The following is a 21,833-nucleotide window of genomic DNA, read 5'->3' on the forward strand; positions in this document are numbered from 1 at the left end:
CCTGCAGCCCAATGGTATCAATGTGGATTTCACAAGCTTCAAAATCTCCCCTCCCCCGACCGCATCCCAAAACCAGCCCAGCTCGTCCCCGCCTCCCTAACCTGTTCTTCCTCCCACCTATCCCCTCCTCCCACCTCAAGCCACACCCCCATCTCCTACCTACTAACCTCATCCCGCCCCCTTGACCTGTCCGTCCTCCCTGGACTGACTTATCCCCTCCCTAACTCCCCACCTACACTCACCTTTACTGCCTCCATCCCCGCCTCTTCAACCTGTCTGTTTCCTCTCCACCTATCTTCTCCTCTATCCATCTTCTATCCACCTCCCCCTCTCTCCCTATTTATTTCAGAACCCCCTTCCCCTCCCCTATTTCTGCTGAAGGGTCTAGGCCCAAAACGTCAGCCTTCCTGCTCCTATGATGCTGCTTGGCCTGCTGTGTTCATCCAGCTCTGCACCTTGTTGTCTCTCTTTGTCTTTCCGTACCTGCTTTCTTTGTGCTGGCTGTTTGTCACACTGGATAAGAGAGAGAAAGTTTCGTTCCAAGCTGCTGCTGCTGCAGCTGCTGGACTTCACCTCGGCTCAGAATCGTGAACAGTGCCAGGAACAAACCTAAGCCTTCAGATCAGCCATCGATTGAGGGGTCCCCAAAGGGCAGAGGGTCATGAGACTTGTTGCCTTTTTTTCTTTTTCTCTTCCATTTATTATTACCACTATAGTCATTTATTATTACCATTATAACCATTATTCTTACTTAATAAACATTCATATTCAAGCAAATTGCTGTTGTCAAGCCATCTCTTAACTATATTTAACTGAATCTGAAAAGAACTGCCTGGATACACGCTGTGACCCAAGACACTTTTTGGCGATGAGGAACGGGATTTGGGAAAATATTTAAGAGAAGGGAAAGGTAACCTGATGCTTCAGAGACCTTCCGTATTCCAGGATGGAATGCGGCAGACTCTGGATTAATTTGTTAGCACAATTAGGGCTCCTGCAAGAATGGGGTGCGGTCATAACCAGAAAAAGAGAGAAATGAGGGGTATTCTTACAGGCTGCCGTACACGAATGCTTGCGGAAGACAGGCTTTCCCAGAAACAAGGACAGTGTACCACAAATGGGACGGATATTGTTAACAGCTTTGTGTTCTACATGTAGGGAATTGGAAGAGTGCCAGGCCAGAAACAGGCAGTTTGAGGCCACATTGACAGCAGTAAAACAGCATAACGTTATCCTAACAGAAGCAGTTAAGACAGCGCAGGAGAGAGCTGAGAAGGCAAAGGAGAAACAGAACCAGATAGTATGCCGTCTGGCGACAGTACAACAGGAAATGAGAGCAAAACGGCGCAATTGGAAAGTTGACCCACTCAAAGTGTGCGCATTATTAACCTTGCAATGGGACCCTGACCATTGGGATGTGGACATTTGGTATTCATCTGATTCAGGGTCTGAATGGATGGACGGGGAAGGGAATGCTCCACCTCTGGAGCCATCCTCAGAAGGGACTAATAGCACGACCCCAATAACAAATAAGGCAAAACAGGCAGGAGAACAAAACCCAGAAAATTCGAGAATAGTGAGAGATTACTCTATGTCCGAATTGCAGGATTTGGGGTCATGCTTTAAGCAGAAGTTGGGCAAACCCTTGGCCTCTTGGTTGACGCGGCCATTGTACCAAGGTGCCGCCCATATTATGCAGAGTGCCACAGAACGAGGGAATCTGGGAACACTAAGTGTTGATCCACATGTGAAAAGTGTCTTTAGAAACATAGGGCAAACTGGATCGTTGTGGAATGCACTGACACTAGCAGTAGGAAACAAGTACTCTTCCCCAGTAGATTGGGACGGTGATGTTGAAAAATGGGAGAGCACATCAGAAGGTATAAAACATTTGAGGGGTCCCTGACAGGCAGAAGAACATGAGACTGGTTGCTTTTTCTAGAAAGGTGCGAGACTTATTGCTTTTCACCCCCCCACTTTTCTTTTCCATTTATTATTGCCATTATAATTATTTATTATTACTTAATAAACATTCATATTTAAGCAAATTGCTGTTGTTGAGGCTTCGCTTAACTATATTTATCTGAATCTGAAAAGAAACACTTGAATGCAGACTGTGATCCAAGACACAGCTATAAATTGATAAAATGGAGGCTGCTCTCAAAGCTGAAGGTCAGAGAAATCAAAAGGAACTTGACAGCATGTACACAAACTTGGTTGAATGATAGCAAAGAAAGAGTAATGATAAATGGTTGTTTTTGAATTGGAAGGCATGGGATTCAGTTTTGGGATCATTGCATTGAGCTATATTAAAAATCTGGATTCTGGAATGCGAGTCACAATTTCAAAACTTGCAAAAGATACAAAACTTGAAAGTTTTGGGAACTGTGAGCAGAATGATGATAGACTTCAAGAAAACATATACAGGTTGGTGGAATGGGCAGAAATGTGGCAGATAGAATTTAGTATTGTGAATTATGAAGTTGAACTTTTGGGAGGAAGAATGAGGTGCAGATCCTTGTCTGGAGTGTAGATTTCTCCATTTCTGATGTCATTTCATATCTGCCACCATACCAACATGATGCCAACAAGTAAAGTCAATCTCACTGAATTATTGTCACAATCAGCAAAACAACAAGTAAAATACTTTTTTTTACTTGAAATGAAAATTTCAGACATAATTAACTAAATGAATTGGAGGCACATGAGATTAAAATCTAAACTGAATTAGCATAAAAAAACTTTTTAAAAGAAATTTAAAACTTTTTTTTATCATAATGGAGAAATTTGACATTGCTCAAATATAAAATTACTCCTTCAGGGCCAATGGGTTGTGCATTAGTAATTAGCAATTGAAATAATAAAAAAAAGTTACACCAGATTCAACAAGTATAACCGTTCCAGAGTTTCTTTTTAATGGTAAGACTAATAGTGTGGAAGGACAAGTTCTTGTCAGTTCAATGATTTCTACTTGATTGTAATTTTGGTGTAGGTGGAGACCTCAATGAATGGGGAACAATGAATCTTAAAGCAACTTACGATTGCTGCTTTTAAGTCTACAGATTCAGGCATCAGAAAATACTGTTGTTTCATGGGAGTAATAAGGTGAATTCTAAATATTACTACAAAATCCAACTGATAAAACTCAAAGCAATAGGATATCCTTAATTGGCCCAGTGTTTACGCTCCACATAATTCTCTACCCACCCCTTTTCATTCAACACTTTCAGCATTACCTTCTGTTTTTTACCTCTCACATATGTTTAACTCGCTTCTCCTCAAACACATCTGTACTATTCATATTATTAGTGGAATGTTGAGACTAACATACCTTGAGTGTCTTCCTGAGCTGGCTTATATTAACCTTCCTGATGTCTGCAGGGAAATGTCTTCTTCAAAGAACTTCATCAGCTAACAACTAATGTAGTGCTCCCATTACCAAAGGAACTCAAAAAACCTACATACCCTCACAAAACCAATACTCCCCAAGAGAACACACTCTACAACCTATAAACTGCCGATTGCCCACCTCTTGATGGTGGACCTCTTGGTTGTTTGCAACTTTCACCAAACGCAACCTGGTGACCAGTCCAACTGATGGGGTCCAGGTTATAACCTTTCACAGAAATTCTGGTCAGCTTCAAGCACATGTGGACCGGCCAGGGAAGGTACAGTCACTTGCACCACAAGTGCAATAGCTCAGGTTGTATTGTCATGGAAGTATCCTGCAACATACGTATAAAACAAATAACTGTGTGACATCTTAGGCTACCATCACTGATCCTCCAGCACCTCTGGACCCTTGTTTAAAAATCTATGGCTTAACTATACTGAATAATTAATGCGCTGGTAATGTTCATAGCTCAACTATTATAGTGACTATGCAGAAGCCAAGCTCTCTTGTTGGCTTTTGACATTGTGTTCATTGGGTTGAGTATTTTGCAGCACTTCCACTGGACAGTCGCTGAATTCAGCCAATGCTTTAATTTGTTTCCTATTCATTTTCTTCCCACTAACAAAATTACATTATACACTTTTGCTCCATAACAAAATTTCATTTCTACAAATTCCTTATTTCTTCTGCACAAGACTATGTGGTTAAAACACAAAGTCAAATCAGCAACAATACATGGATTTATCGCCCTTGTTGATAAGAGATACACATCTTGGAATCTGGTGACACTTTGTTTAAAAGACCTTTGGTTTACTGATGTTCCTAAAATATTTTATTTGTGCACTAAATCAAAATGTCAACAATATTACAAAATAACATAATTGCCGACTTTTCTCAAACATAAAAGAACTGAATGATTTTATTGGATCTGTTTAAGACAGTTACCCTTATTTTTGGATAGTTGTTGCAAAAATGCAGCTTCGCAAACACTAAAATTGTAGACTGCAGTTTGGTGAAAAACTGACAGATGTTTCAGCATATTTGGCACTGACATCTGAACAGCAATACTGATAAACAGAAGTAGCATTGGAGTGATATACTGGGACCTCTCCCAATCCGTAGCAGCTCACAACACTTTTGAGAAAAAATCTTTAGCAGTCTCATTTGGCAGTGATTTGCAGTCCACAATCTGACAAACTTGCTGCGTGAGCCCAACAGACTCACATACATATGGATGACATACATGGTTCAATCATCTGCTTACTGCTTTCAAACAAATTGACACCAGAACTTACCTTCACAATATTTTAATAGTCATAAACTCATTTCTTAAATAGGTATTTCAGTTTTTAGATTGAATTGGGCTATATCAATCTTGAGATTACATAAATATCCCATGCAACATTCAAAATACAAGGTGCTATTATTAGTTTATTTAAAATAGCAATTCAAGCATGAAAACTGCAAAAACCCTGTACAACTGAACAAGACATGCTCAATTTTCTGTTCACATAACTTTTATATTGTCATCACTGCTAAGAATTTGTCTATAAGAGACCAGTGATAATTGGCTCAATATAGGATCTTTGATCCCTAATTAGTATTCAAAGGCAGAACTGATTGGGAAATGGCTTGCTGCACTAAAGGAAAGAAGCAATTCAGAAGTGTAAAAGCCGTTCTGGAAGAAAAGCTCAATATGGATAGGAATGATTATATTTAGCACAGATATCAGTATCAGTAACCCACAGAGTAGGAGGCAAGTCTGTGAAGAAAACGTTCAGCAATTAGATGCAATTTCATCAGTACTTTATAGGCTCAAAGGACAGAGACTCTACTTAGCTCTGGTCAGCTCCCAATTGGACACAAGAAGGAAACTGAAATGCATCCATACTAGCTTCTGGTGTGCACCTGCTTGGAGCCAATAAAAAAAAAACTAATAATACAGCAGTGATATGAGATGGCATAAAAGAGGCAGTGACCAAAAAGGGAAATTTGAGAATTTCTGCACAGCACTGGCTGATAGATTTCCTTACTAACCTAAGTGAAAAGCACAAGATACATAATTAGAGGATGGAGTCTCCCATGGAATCAATGAATAAGCCTTACAGGTGAGTTGATGGGAGAAGACACTGATCCTGGACACACATATAATACTGTAAACTGAATGAGCTAGACTAATATGTTGCCTTTTTTGCAGATGCTTACAACAAGTTCCTGCAACCCTACAATCTTATTCAAGCCATATAGCCACTAATAGGCTATGATGATAATATGCCTGCTATGTCTTCTTAGGTTATGAGGTTAATACTACAAGATTTACAGGTGGTCTTTTGTGTGCTCATCCAATATCTCATCTGCTCATCTCTTTAGAAATTGGTAATCAGCAACTGAATTTTTGTCTATCCCAAAAGACATGGACATTTTTGACTATTGTCTCAGTTCCAGTTACACTACAGCATGAGACAGCATCATTATTAAACATGCTATTTCACCTCTCTCCTTCTGAACACCTTCAAAGAACACCAACTAACCATCATAATCACATTTTAATAAGCCAACAAACACAAGATCACATGGATGAATTCTTTATTTGGGCACTAGGACTTGATGGCTGACACAAAATAATACAGTCAAAGATGTGGTGACGGTGAATGTTCTCTCTCTTACCACTTATCTGGTAGTGGTCCATATGCAAAAACCTAGCAGGAAGTTGTCAGAATTGGTCTGTGACCTTCAAAGGTACACCATTGATCATAACTATGGTGAATGTGATGAAACATATGACATGGCTGGACCACGACTTCAGTCTTTCTAAAATTTGTTGTACGTTCAATGCTTTTGCTTGGCTTTAAATGTTTTCAGTATTCCTAAGAAGATGGTCAAACATTATGCAAATTCTCAACGGTCCCTTTGTTGCAAAACAACAGACTGCCAGTACATATGTAAGATTGATTTGTCTTTCCACTTGACATTTCTAAAATCCAATTTACAACAAGCAAACGTTGGGTTAAAAAGCAGCTAATTCAAACAATATCCTGAAACAGATCTACAAGCATGAGCTTAAAAGAATCTCCCCTTCACCCATTTAATAAAAATTAGGAACATGAAACTAATGCCACAAAAACTCAGAGTCTCACTTACCATCTAGTTCACACCATCCTATAGTGAGCGTGAAATTTTTTTTACTTTGCATGTGAATTTAGCTTTCTTGCAGTTCATTTGCAGAAACCTTTTCTGTGGTCTTTATTATTTCACACAGATTGACCTCAACTTAGAAATAAACATAAATAATTTTAACAGTGGAAAATCATGGAAAACTGGACTCTTGTTTTTATCATCACACTGAGTTCCGTGAATCTAAAATCTTACAAGTTTATTTAAAACTAAAAGCACCAGAAAGACTGAATTGGTACAGTGGGAATACTAATAAAAAGAACAGAGAGACAGGTTTTCCATTTCAATTATGCCATAAATCTGTATATCCTAGGGGGACATGATTGGAAAATCAGCCAGGGAGCTGTTCTGCCAGCTCCCTGGTACCCTCTGGAATTTTAAATCAGTAGACACATTGACACAGTAGACACATAAATATGTCTACTCAAATAATGGTTGACACTATACAACATACCTTAATAATACTGGGTGCCAGGAACACCAGTGCTTTCCTGGGGACCAGAGTCTCAAAGTGATCAGTTGTATTAATTGATGCAAAATCAGCTGGCATTATGGACCATGCCATGCTGTAAAACAAAGCAGGAATTTCTCTCCCCCCACAATCCAAAATGCACCCAAAATCAGAGACAAATACCCCAGCAGCAGACAAGAAATTGGTTGATGCCAGTGATATTGGAAATAGGTCGTGCCTCACAAAAGATCTGTGTAATCTCCAAGTGTTCCTGGTCAAAAAATTAAATGAGAAGAGCATGTATTGGTTAAGCAACAGAGGAAGGGTCTAATGAAAAGTGATCTAGTTGATACCTGAAGGTAGAAATACTTCGGGGAAAATAAATGGGTAGCTTATTGCCTATGGAAAGAGCTCAATCTGCATAGAAGAAATGAGTGGATTATGGTCATCCTCAATGGTAGAATATTTTTAATAAAAGCTTGCCTATTAAATGCTATTTTCAAAGTAATTTTTTAACAATATTCTTTAATTTTCTGTTTAAGTTAGTTGAAATCAAAGTAAATTGCCAATACAGCCATGGGAAATCTTCTCAGCCTTAAATATAACAAATACTGAATATTGGAGGACTGTGAGCTTACCAACAATTATGTGACACTTCAGCTCTTTCTGTGCACCACATACAGTGGTTGGTGAATACTTCAAAAATGACTGAAAAGTTACGTTACCAGTAAAATCACAATTTCATTAGAGTTACACAGGAACATTATCTGATATTGCTTTACATGGATTCTGTAGGAAATTAGGGCAGCACAGTGGCTCAGTGGTTACCACTGCTCCTCACATGGTCAGGGACCTGGGTTCAATTACACCCTTGGACGACTATCTGTGTAGAGTTTGCACATTCTCCCCCGTCTTCTCTGAGTACTCCAGTTTCCTCCCACAGTCCAAAATGTGCATGTATGGTGGATTGGCCATATTAAATTGCCCATAGTGTCCAAGGATGTGAAGGTTAGGTGGATTAGCCATGGTAAAATGCAGCGTTACAGGATAGGGTAGGGAGGGGGTGGATCTGGGTTGCATTTCAGATGGTTGGTGTGAACTTGATGGGCCAAATAGCCCGCTTCCACACCGTAGGGATCCTATGAAAATATACAGAAATAATCTCCAATTGCTTGTTGGCCTTTTCTTTTAATTTCTGGAGCATAGCAGTTACAGGATGCTTAATCCTGGTGTGTGTGAGGGAAAAAAAACTATCACAAACGGCTGTGCTCTTGTTGGGTGATTGCATGAACAAGATAATTAAAATTACAATATAATATTTTTCCAATGCAGTCTGATATTATGTATTTTGCCTGAGAGTTACTATAGGTACTATATTGACTTTTCTATATAGAAATTTACACATTAATGTCAAAGTCCAAAATAGTTATCTGTACAAAAACGTTTTAAATATTTCCTGCTTACACAGCAGTTCCTGGTGTGATATTTCACTAATAGCTACAATAAAACTTTCTAATGAATATTCTGCTTTTGTTCCAGATTGATGAAATGTTCTTCAAATTCGATGAACCATTTGTTAATTTATGTCAGAGGGTCTGCTTTCCAGCTGCATAAAGTGTTTTGTAAACTGAAGGGTATCAATTTGTAAATTAAAATTTCAAAATTTACCTGAATTTTGCATTCAAAAATAATCTGTAAATTTCAAACATTCATAACATTAGAATATATAAAACCACAGATTGATTACTATTCCCTGCAGAAATGTGAAAAAACAACTTTGTTATACATCTGGTACTACAATGATTAATAAGTTAGCAATACATGCTAACCCATTTGAATTCCTGTTTCATCCTCATCAATTTTTAACTTATAATTATTTCAATAATCTTCTTACTGACAGAGCCCCAAAGCAAACTTTGCCCAAGTACACAGACAATGCCAGCTGGCTCATTTTAAATGTATTAATGTGACAAGTCAGCCAGTAAGGGGATGTTGCAGCTTCAGTTCTGGAAAAGGTGGAAGAGTGAGAATTAAAACTGTAACAAACCTTCGTGGCATTTTATGAGACCAGTTTAGCTACAAATGTCTTCACATTACTTGGTTGCATTTACAATTATTTTTAGTTCTACATGGCCTTTTTGAACCCTCATTTTACTTCCCTATTACTCTCTCAATCACACATCACTCAGAAGTTCAAAATAACAAAAGGAATTTCAAATTTTATTGAAATGGAAAATATCATTAAATATAAAACACATCATTAAAATGCAAAAAATACGCTATACAGGTCAATTCAACGAAAAAAAAACACTTTGGTAAAATGTAGAATCATTAACTTGAAACCAGGGACCAAGCATTTGTGCAATCTAGAAAATGCTGCAGACCTTTAAAAATGACAGGTAGGAACTGGATGCAGAAATAAAATCCCCATTTCTAATAGAATCAATTTTTGCCATTGGGAGAAAGGGTAGGGAATGATGCACACAGATGTAAAACCGGAATTCAGCAGGAATATTCAAATTCGTCCATGCAGACCCCATTTGTCTGTTTTAAGGCCTTAGTCCCAACTGTAGAGTCATGAATTGATGGAGTAAATGTATCTTCTCCAAACCAGATATTGACCTTTAAAATGTCATCCTCTGAAGTTTAAATCCTCCACTCTTTAAACATAAAATAAACAGCTGGAGCTGTCAATGTGAGTTAGAAAAAGACCTTCTGCTGGAGTAAACATTAAAGAAAAACCTGCTGGCCTGCTTTGATTGATAAGCCATCTGGTGTATAATATGACCAAGATTTTGTGTAGTTTCATTAGAATTTTCGGTTGACATTTTCCCAAGAACTCTAATTATGTTATTATGAAAGATAGGCTGAGTTTCAAATGTGACATCTCAACAGGGTGTTCTGAGTTCATTGTGTGACTGATAGTTTAAAGGAGCTAGTAAAGGAATGCTTGTGTTTAATGTGGCATTTGAATGAGTTTAGTTTTAAACGAGCTAAATTTAAAAGCTTTGAATCAGTTTCATGAATTATATGATTTAGCTATCAAGTCTGCATGAATGAGAACTGTATTAGATTGTTATAATTATTTTTTCACTTTCATATGACTCCTAATGGTGGATTTCAGGTGAGTGTCTATGAAGCTGGAATGGAAAGTATGAATAGGCATGAGAGTAGATGAGGGCCATGATTTGGCATGGTGTTGTCAAGGGGATACGAGTTCGCATGAAGATGCCATGAAAGAGGTGGAGGAAGGGGAAGACGAGAGGGCCTAACAGCCTTTAAATAACTTAAATGAAGCCTTTGAAAACTGATGCAGGCCTTCAACAAGGTTTTATCACATATTGAACATTGCAGCTACCTAAAATATCAAAATTTGACCCTATGATTTGCATACAGGTGCCATGAAACATATAAAGCACGTTGTGTCTTTTCTCTCATACCTGCGGCACTTATGAGTGATTCTTAGAGATAGGTAATGGCTGGTTTTGAAGCAAGAGCTGTAATTCTAGAAAGCTAATGCAATGACAAAGGAATTGAAATAATTCCAATCTTACATTATTGCTGACATATGATATTTTTATGTTATACATGCATTTATTTTCCTGGAACAACTACTTCAAGTCAGGACAAGTTTCTCAAATTTCTCTGCATTCAATAATGTTGTGAATTAAACAAACCTTCCTTCTATAAAGGAATGAATAATCTAGTTTCTTTGCCATCCTCTTTCCACAATAGGTCTCCATGGACCAGACAGTCATTGGAGTATCGCAGACCACAGTTGCATGCAAGTCATGTGGAATCTCAAGCACAGCAGACACTTTGGAAACTGAATGGAAATTGCATCTGGAATGCTCTGAAACAATCCATTAAAGTCGGAGAATTCAGAGGGTTCCACTTTAACTAATCAAATAGTTACCAAGGAAAAGTTAAAGGATTAAAAGTCTGGTTTGATTTCTCGGTATCTTGAATATTGCTGAAAGGAGAGATCTTTTGTTGAAGCTTTTTATCTTGTTCTCATCAGGACATTTTGCTAGAAAATCAATTCAAAGGGAAAACCAACAGTTACGCTGCGAGAGAGAAGATTGCAAATTGATTCCCAAGTGGACAATGATTGGTGGAAATATTATCATGGAGAATGCACCGATTAATGATTATTGAAGTTAACAAACAGACTTTAAATTATAAACCAGATAGGTTGACTCTGATTGGTCAGGACATTTCTGAATTAGCAAAGGTAGTCTATTTTGTTACATTGAAACAGGCACAATGTGCGTGTACATGTTCTTTCTGTCTGCAAGGAATAGAATCCTGTATATCAATATACAGCTTCCAATGCACTCAGTGCACCATAGTGCAAGCCCAAATGATGATTCTAAACTGATTGTCAATGTAATCTTCACATGCTCAGGATTATTCAGTCAATGCTGTCCATTAGCAGAATCACATCTAATGTTGGACTTGGTCAGTGAAATTGACAAGGTTCCACACCCACATGTCGGTCATGTATCACCTTCTTTTTCAATAAGTTTTCCTCTTTCTCTGAGAATCTGGGCAGGTGATGACTTAGCAAGATTGTTATTACTTGCCCATCAAATATGATTTCTGCTGGCGATGGTAAACTCATATCCACAGTGCACTCATTTTAGTACCAGAGTTATAGCTGACAATGAAGTCACATCTGTGTACTTTTACTGGAAGTCTTTGCAGTCCAGGAGGTTACTTGTTATTGGCTGTGCCAAATCATTTTGAATCATTGAAACCAATTTGTATAGTGAATTATTTACCAAGTAGGTACATATGGAATCACGTATTCAAGCAGTATACCAAATGTTTTATGCTTTATATTGGACCAGTTGGATTGTATTTGCGATAGATTTTTGGATCCACATGCAATTGGTTTGCCATCTTATATGAAGCATGTTCCTAATCCTGAGTTACGTTGACTTTCAGGATGGTCTTATTCCTTGGTTGTAGCATTGTGGGATATAGGTTTCTTCTGGCAGCACTTATTTGAGTAATGTTGATGGTCCTCCTATTATACATATAGCATATAAGGCGTTCTCCTTCAAAGACAACTTTTATTATTTTTGGTATGTGTGAAAAGATATTGCTGTAAGCCAAGAAAGCTTAGAATAAGGTAGTTGCAGTTTTATAAACAAGCTACTGATACAAGTTGTGAATTGTATATGCAATGTTGCCTTTTTCAAGCAGTGAGGGAGAATTCCAGATAAATTTGCACTGTGTGCGTGTGTTCAGGGCAATTCTAACCAAAGGTTGTCTTTTGATTGACTTTTCATTTGGCTCCAGTTGTCTCGGTTCAAGAATAGTGCTAAGCATAGTAACAGTCACTTGACTGGTTCCTAGGCAGATGACTACAACCTTGAGCATGGACAATATATCAGAAACATCAAGCCTGTGAACAGAAAATATTTTTCTCTCTTCACTTCCTTTTGTTTGGATAAATAAAAGAAAATCCTTAGTAGCTAACAACATCCCTTGTCTTTTTTTTAAGCTAGCTATTACCTCTCATCTTTCCTCTGTAAGCTACTCTCCCCACAAATCCTCTGTAGAAAAGTAAAAAAGGTAAACCACCTTCAGAGACACTGAAAGAACAAATTATCAACCAGTGGTAGAATGGAGCAAGAATGAGATGTGAAGAGCACCATTAGGGACAAGGTAGGTAGTCAATGAAACGGGTTTGGTAAGATCTCACTAGGGATTGTGGAGAGAAACCCCTGCAAAAACAGACAAAACTGACAGCCAAACAAATATAAGATTCAGCCCAATGCATCACATTCACAATGGGATCCAGGTCCCCAGAACACTACCTGGGTCTCTGGATTAACAGTTCAGCAACAATACCACATTAGCCTCTTAATTCCAGATTTTGTTTTAATTCAAATTCCACCATCTGCCAAGGTGGGATTTGAACCCATGCCGCCAGAACATTACTGAGATCTCTGGATTAACAGTCCAGCAATAATATCACTAGGCTGTTGCCTCCCCATAAACATAGTAATTTTATTTCTAGAGCCCGAAGATAGCTATAACTTCTATGCTGGTTCAAGTTTGCTGGCACCTTCAACCTTACATTCACATTCTGCTTGAAGGTTCTTCTACTCTGAATGGTCACCATTGTTAGTCTTCTTGTTGACACCATATACATGCTTCTGCTTATACAAATCTCAGTCACATTCCCTTTTATTGCTGCCTGCGTGCTGCATATGCTTTATGTTTAGGTCCTTTTGCAGCCTCCAGCTGTATCTCTGGAACTACATTTCTTGAGTAACATCATTTGCAAAAATCTTGGAAGACAGGAAGCTTTATAACGGGTGCAACAGACTCCACTTCCCGACACAGCTCGCCTGTTTTGTGTGTCCTGGCTAGTGTGCGAATACTGGTAACTTCAATTAATCCACGCAGATCTTTTGCCAAGCGGCAATGATATCATATTTCCTGCCATCTTTAAGCAATCTGATATTGTGATCTTTCTTCTTTCTCCAGGAAGTGTTTTTGGAACATTTTTGTAAGTGAAGAAGCTATAAATAGTCACATTATCCACTCAGACAGGGCAGTCTCTAAAAAATCACAGTCCTCAAACCCTACAATAATACCTACTGACAAATTGATCAATTGATTCTTCTGATAGTTACCAAATAGGTACTCTAGACAGTGAAATCTAAAGTTTACTTTTACATGAAGTTGATTTTCCAGTATTTCCCATGGCATAGCAAGATCTCATCAGTTCTTTTCAGACATTCTTGAGGTGTTGGCCAAATGCAACTCCTTGTTTCCAAAGGCTATCTTTCTTTTCACTTTTTATCTGGTTCTGCAACTGCTGAATCTAAAAAAAGCAGAGCACCACCTTTTGTTTAGAAAGCTTCAGATAGGGCATCTTGGCTTTTAGCACCTCTTAGCCCATAGGCCTTCCAATGCACGCTTGGGAATTTGGTTATCATCTTTTAATGCTCCTTGTCTTTTTTAAATGCTATCGATGTTTAGCGGTTGCCTGTTTTTAATTCTGTCCTGTATTGCTTCCAGGTGCAGCTCAAGCTCTTTTTGTGTTACAAATTAAGCATTCACCATTACTGTAGTTTTTTTAAAAAGATAATTCATGTGATGAGGGCATTGCTAGCTAGGCCAGCATTTATTACCCATCCCTTTATTGTCCAGTTAACAGTCAACAACATTGATGTGGGTCTGGAGTCAGATGTAGGACAGGCCGAATAAGGATGGTAGTTTCCCTCCCTATCTTGTTATTGCAGTCGTTCAGTTTGTCTCCAGCACCACTTTATTTTAATTTTTTTGTAATTATCTCTCTGCCTTGTGTAATTGGATTATAGGTCATCCCTTCGCCTGTTATTCAGCTACTGACACTTTACTCAAACTGTCTAACACTCTTGGTCACCTGCAGAGACTTATTATTCAACACTCCACTCACACCAGTTGTATGATCTTTTGATCTCTCTGCCTATAAATTCTGTGTCTGTGCACTCTTCTCTCTCACTTCACCTGACGAAAGGGCTGCGCACCGAAAGCTTGTGATTTAAATAAACCTGTTGGACTATAACCTGGTGTCATGTGACTTCTGACTTTGTCCACCCAGTCCACCCAGTCCAACACTGGCACCTCCACATCATCATTTCCTAAAGGACATTACTAAACCAGATGGGGTTTTTTTCCGACAATTGACAATAGTTTCATGGTCTCATCATTAGACTCTTAATTCCAGATTTTGTTTTAATTCAAATTCCACCATCTGCCATGGCGGGATTTGAACCCATGCCCGCCAGAACATTACCTAGATCTCTGGATTAACAGTCCAGCAATAATATCACTAGGCTGTTGTCTCCCCATAAACACAGTAATTTTATTTCTAGAGTCCCAAGATAGCTGTAACTTCTATGCTGGTTCAAGTTTGCTGGCGCCTTCAAGCTTACATCACTGTCTTTGTTTTAAAAAGAAAAACCACCAGCTCTGTACATCATGCCACACTTTCTTAGGTTATTTGTGCATAACACAGACTGAGTAGTATGGATACAGTTTACTTGGAAAGCTCAAACAGGTTTACCTGCTTTTCTTGATATATATTAATGATCTAGATCTTGGTGTGCACAGGGCAATTTCAAAGTTTGCAGATAAGACAAAACTTGGAAGAATTGTGAACTGTGATGAGGATTGTATAGAACTCCAGAGGACAGAGGCAAGTTGGTGGAGTGTCCGGATAGGCAGCAGATACATTTCCGTGCAGAGAAGTGTGAGGTGGTGAGAAGAACATTGAAAGACAATAGAAAATAGGAGGTACAATTCCAAAGGGTATGGGGGAGCAGTGGGACCTGGGTGTATACATCATAGATAAAAGTAGCAGGACAGGTAGGGAAAGCCATAAGTAAAGCAAACAATGTTCTTGGCTGCATTAATAAGGGCATAGAGTACAAGAGCAGGGAAGTTACGTTGAACTTGTACAAGATATTTGTTAGGCCAGCACATTATAGAAAGGATGTAAATGCATTGGAGAGAGGGCAGAAGCTTTTCACGCAGAGGGTGATGTGTGTATGGAATGAGCTACCAAAGGAAGTGGTGGAGTCTGGTACAATTACAATATTTAAAAGGCATCTGGATGGGTATATGAATAGGAAGGTTTAGAGGGATATGGGCCAAATGCTGGTAAATGGGACTAGATTAATTTATTATATATGGTCAACATGGACAAGTTGGACTGAGAGTCTGTTTCCGTGCTGTACAACTGTATGATTCCATGACTGTATTAACAACTTGCAATTGCAGATACACAGATGCATACAACCTCCTGCAACAATGCTTCCTGCTGGAACTGCACATGGCAGTGTGGTCATGAAATTTACATCCTGATCCTTGGTTCATGAGCATATATTGTGCTCTTAAAGCACTAACACAATACTGAGGCATGTGATTGCCTGGCTGTGGGTTCTGTTCTCCTAAAATATAATGTATAAATATTATCATTGGTCATTTGGTCCACTGTGACTGTACCAATTTCATATTAAGACCAACTACTTGAATCCATTTTTCATTACTTTTTATCTACATTTTTCTTCATATGTTTAATTTTCCCTTAAATGTTGAGAAACACATTCTCTAAAACACAGAATATGTTAGTCACTGTTATAATAATATTTTCATATTTAATTTATGCGACAGCATGGATTCAGCATGAAATGCAGAGTACTCAGCACCGGAATTGCATTCTCAATTGGCTGGCCTGCCTCCACTGAAGCACATAAATGACACTGCATCTGCAGTATGCCAGCTTCACGAAAGGAATTGGAGCAGGCACAGTCCTACAGAAACCAATGTGTATTATGAAAGTGTGACTCTGCAGCTACTTACTAGTGCAAATCTTCCCCTCCTAAGCTGATAAATAGGTATACACATATGTAGCCAATTGAACTAAGGTGCTCCAGGTTTCTTCAAAAATTTGGGAGCTCCACTATGTACACTTGAGTACGTGCTTGAACCATCGTGAATTCAATGCGAGTGCCTCTACACATATATTACTGCTCCAAGTTTCAGAAGGAACCACAGTGCTACTGACTACAGCATGAAAAACCCAACTGAAGCAAGTGAAATGATACTGTTTAATGTGCCTCACTCCTGCTGACTTCTTTAATATAACAAGGGATTAATCACAGACTTTATACTGGTTTAACTGGGAAGGGAGGGGAACATCTGATCCCAGTTGGACCAGGGTGTTGCATCTTCCTCCACATTTCTTCATTCTCCTATTGACTGCTGGCTTATGCTCCATCCCGCACTGCGTCTCACTAACTAACAGCTCATGTTCCATCTGGTGCTGTCTGCCTTTGTTTACTGCCTTTTTAAGCTGCTTGACTGCGCTAAAATAAATATTTTTTAAGAATGTCAAAAATCATCCATTTTATGCATAGAGGTTCTTGTCATTTTTGACAGTTACACCAAGAAGAAGAGCCTTCAAGTTTTTTTAAAATGAATTTTAATCCATATTAAAGTCTGTGTCATATTTCAGTCCCTTCTCTGAAGTCAAATTTTCCTCACATAGGTTTTGAAAATCAGTCAGGGTGTCATTAGCAGGAATAAAATGAAAAAAAACAGTTTTATGAAGTATCTAAAACTGAGCCAGATAGATTTCTAAATTCAAACATTACTTATTTGCAAAGTGACATTTTCCTTTTAATATAAGGATGGAGAAACAGAAACAATCCAGAGAAAAAAAGTTTTTATAGTCTCAAATTGATGTAGGATACAATGCAAGCTAATATTTTACACCTTTTTTCTAGCTATTTGTTTACAGATATATTACAAGCAAACACATCTTAAATCAAACATTAGTTTCTATTTCTGTCAATTTTATAAGGGACCTAGTGAATCCTTGGTTTACATCCATCAACCTACAGATTTCCTTCTTTATCTTTAAATAAAAATAACTCATATAATTTCAATACAAGTTAAACAAAAAATCATCACACTCCCTACAAAGCACTGCAAGATGCACCTCCTTTAGCATCTCTAGCAAGTCCTTTATACATGTATTTATTTTTACAAAGTGACTACAAATTCTGCTACGTTCCCCATAGAGACTGATTATGCTTTTAAAAAATCAAATTTACAGTCAATTACTGAAAAGAATGGCAGATTTTACATTAAGATTTTTACAGTAACAAAAATCAAAATTAACTAAACACTATTTTAAAGACAACTAATATTTTAAAATATAAAAATGAATGTCCCTCATCTATACCTACAACAGATCACACTCTCCACAAAATGACAGTCCTTGTATCAAACAGTTCATGGTCACCCCAAACTTGTAATGGGCTCACATTTCCCCTTATTGTAACTATGGGTAACCATCTCTATGTGCTTCTTTCTGTATCTGGAGAAATTTCCAAATTCAATTATTCTTTTTTCCCTGTGACCATGTCAGCAGAAATCTCCCAGAATCCTGAAACTGGTGAGGGATGCTGCTCTCTGACTAGTGTCGGATACATTCCTGAATCTGGTTTTGGCAGTTCACAAAGAGCCCGCAATTTCTTCTCTCTGCTGACCACGCCAATAACTGTTTATTTCTTACCTTTTCCTTACCTTTTGCCAAAAGCTTGGAGTAAGCAAGGTTATTTACTATTAACACTACTGCTCTTGTCTTTGTTTCTAGGTGTGAAAACTTTCCACCTTATTCAGCAGGTCCCTTAGGCACAAATCAGACACAAAGTAATAATTTAGCTTCTCTGTCATTTTGCTATTCCCCATTATAAATTCTCCTGCTTCTGCTTGAAATGGACCTACATTTATATTAGCCAAATGTTGCCTTTTTATGTACCTAAAGAAAGTTTTACTGTCTGTTTTTATGTTTTTGCTAGATTGTGTTCATGTTCAATTTGCCCTTTCTTTACCAGTTTGTGCCTGTACACTTGTTGAATTTTTGCACCTTAAATCCATGCTGTAATCCATGTAATCATTCTTCACAGATTATTCATTATCTATGTAGAGTCATGCCTTTTAATGTATTTTCCCAATTCACGTTGGTCATTTTGTGCCTTCATAATTTCCCTCCTTTATATTTAATACTCTTGCTATAGTTTGAACCAACTCAAACATAAAATAAAATTCTATCATATTGTGGTCACACATATTCATAGAGGTTCTTTTATAATAATATTAATTATCCCTTTCTCATCATATGACTGTAGATCAAAAATAGCTTGCTATCTAATCATTTCAACATACTACTCTTGCAAACCAATTGCAACACACTCCAGAAACCCATCCTCCACAACTTTAGTACTTAATTGGATTAGCCAGTTTGAGTACCAGTTGAAGTCACTCAATGATTACTGTATTGCTCATTTCATATGCTTCTCTCATTTCTCAATTAATGCCACATCCCACACTACTACTACTATTTTTGTACTACTATTTGGTGGCTTATAAATAACTCCGAACAATGTCTGCTATCCCTTGCAGTTTCTTAGCTCCATCCAAACAGATTCCACACTTCTGATCAGAGATTCTTCCTTTCTAACATACTGATCCAATCTCTTATTATCATCACAACTCCACCTCCTTTTCCTTCCAGTCTGTCCTTCCTGAATGTTGAATATCCAGTTCCCAGACTTTTTTAAATTCACACATGCGATGAGGACATCGTTGGTTAGGTCATCCCTAATTGCCCAGAAGGCAGTTAAGAGTCAACCACATTGCTGTGGGTGTGGAGTCACATGTAGGCTAGACCAAGTAAGGATGGCAGTTTCCTCCTCTAAAGGACATTAGTGAACCAGATGCTTTTTCTGACAACTGACAATGGATTCATGGTCATTAGTCTCTTAATTCCAGACTTTTATTGAATTCAAATTCCACCATCTGCCATGACGGGATTTGAACTTGGGTCTCTAGATTAACAGCTCAGCGATAATACCACAAGGCCATCACCTCCCATAAACACTTGGATTTTATTTCTACAGCCTAGTCTTTACATTGTCCACTACCATTTACAACTGGATTTGGAAGGAGTGCAGAGTTTAGACCTCATCTGTTGCTTGTAAAATTGCTTAGCCCTGTCTGGGACTTGCTGCTTATGCTACTTGGCACACGCAAGTAGTCCTGTGTTGTAATTTCACCAGACTGACATCTCATTTTTAGGCATGCCTAGTGCTGCTCCTGGCATGGCCTCCTGCACTCTTCATTGAACATGGCTTGATGGTAATGATGGAATCAGGATGTGCCAGGCCACGAGATTGCTGATTGTGTTGGTGTACAATTCGGCTGCTGCCAACATCACTTCATGGATGCTCAGACTTGAGTTTCAAGATCTATTTTTAATAGTGCCACGTAATATGAAACAGTGCATCCTCAATGGGAAGACAGGAAGCCATGGTCAATCTGCTCATTCACATTGAGTCTTACTGCCATCCTTACCAGCTGCAGGTACTTCGAATCTGTCGACTATGTATCCTCCAGCTCAACCTTCTCAATCTCTTAACCTACCTGACTCACAATCACACATATCTGTCCCTGATCACTGACTAAATAATATGCCAACCCAAACGGTGTGACTGCCTTAAATCACACCCACCCTGAGGTGCTGTAATGTCCGCAACTCTGTCTCTTGCTCAAAGAACTATGAGCTAAAGCTCTCAATCTAGACACTTATTGCAGATGTGGTTGTCATGGCTTGCTGTGGCATCCAAGGGCTAACACATACGGCAGCTATGATTCATGTCCTCTTTAATTGTTATAGTGTTAATTCAATGTATTTATTTCAATTAATTTATAGCTGCCTTCCTTACCTAACTCCTCTCATTCACACAACTCCTAGCATCACACTCTGTGTGGATAAATGTAATAGGTTTTAAAGCAGTGAAAGATAGGAGAGTGGGAAGACAAATAAAAGTGAAGATACATGATAGGTTAGAAAGAAAGAGTGATTCAATCACAAAAGGTTTCACAATTCAAGGCCAAAGGAGTGGTAATGGACAAGTAAAGAAACAGCTGATCTGTCTAGATAAACTAATGCATGATAGATCCATTTCCAATATTTTATATTTTTATATATAATTTCCAGCACCCATGGCACTAGGCTTTTATAATCTTGATTTAAAGTTATTCCATACCTGCTCTGCTTAATATCTAAACAATATATTTAAAACCTCATAACCTTAACTCCCAATTTTAAATCCAACTCTAATCTTATTCATAACACATTCCTCAAATTCGTGATTCAAGAAGTTATGATCTCCTTTATTACGTGAATAAAAAATTGTGGTATCTGCTTTTCATTGAACACAATCTTTTTTAAGTCAAACAGATCTCATCAAACAATAGCTACATCCTAGGAGCATCATTCCAGCTAAACTGATTTATTTTGTTTTCAATGTATTTTCGTGGGCCCATGAATACACCTCTTTGGGAATCAGCTCCATGCAGAAATGTTGATGTTACTTGATCTATATTTGCAAATATATGTGCTCAAATAGGCTTAAAACTATTTTCAAGATTATTTTTACCAGCTATGGGATATCCCACACTAAAATCTGTATCAGTCAATTACTCTGCAAAATCCATAAGTGTCCTATTAGCCGCATAAGTCCCAAGTACATTTTCAGTCCAAATTTAATTTCCTATAGAGATCCTTATTTGGTACTTCAGAATAAAAACCACATTCTCTCCAGTTATTTAGTTCCTTTTGTTCTATCTCTCTGATCAATTTATCCTTTTATGCTTGGCAGCCACCAAAAGCTGACAATCATGAAGATCTCTGCTTCTAGTTCTGTCATGAGATTGTTAGCCTTTATTTCATTGTCTAGTTTATTCAAAACAATGGTCTTTACTGTTCTTGGGACAATTTTGCCTGCCAGAACTAATGCTTATTCACAACTGGAGTATCTTTCTCTAGTACAGATCACTTTCTAACATGAGAGGCACATTCAAATCCATCATCTGTACTTGATTGTGCTTTCTTGCTGTCCACACTTTCACTGCATACTCCCAGACCATGAACTTCACTTCTTGGCCATGATCCTGAACATTCTATCAATATACAATCTTGTTAGTAGCTATTCCTGCACAACCCACATTTGTGACATCCTTCCATCCACCAGTTGCAGTTAAATTCACAACTGCGTAGAATTAAATGTAATTTATTCTATTCTATTGTAGCACATTTACACAATTCAGGTGAGAGTATTGGTTAATAGTGACAATTAAAGCTAATACTTCACTGAAACCTAAATTCACATTTCAGGTTTGGACATCTGACAAGTGAAATTTCTAAATCAGGATTTGCATTTTCCTAATGCAGTC

At 38.0% G+C, this 21,833-nt stretch overlaps 1 protein-coding gene across 1 annotated transcript in view; it reads left to right on the plus strand.

Moving 5' to 3' along the window:
• sdccag8 (SHH signaling and ciliogenesis regulator sdccag8) overlaps window positions 1-21,833 on the plus strand; it is a 202,856-nt gene that overhangs the window by 765 nt on the left and 180,258 nt on the right. The window contains exons 2-3 of the mRNA XM_020537248.2: window positions 1,159-1,880; window positions 2,271-2,427. Of these exons, the coding sequence (XP_020392837.2) occupies window positions 1,159-1,880; window positions 2,271-2,427 (879 nt within the window). The remainder of the gene's footprint in view (window positions 1-1,158; window positions 1,881-2,270; window positions 2,428-21,833) is intronic.

This window comes from Rhincodon typus, chromosome 9 (genome assembly GCF_021869965.1).
Source record: "Rhincodon typus isolate 14 chromosome 9, sRhiTyp1.1, whole genome shotgun sequence".
NCBI classification, from domain to species: domain Eukaryota; kingdom Metazoa; phylum Chordata; class Chondrichthyes; order Orectolobiformes; family Rhincodontidae; genus Rhincodon; species Rhincodon typus.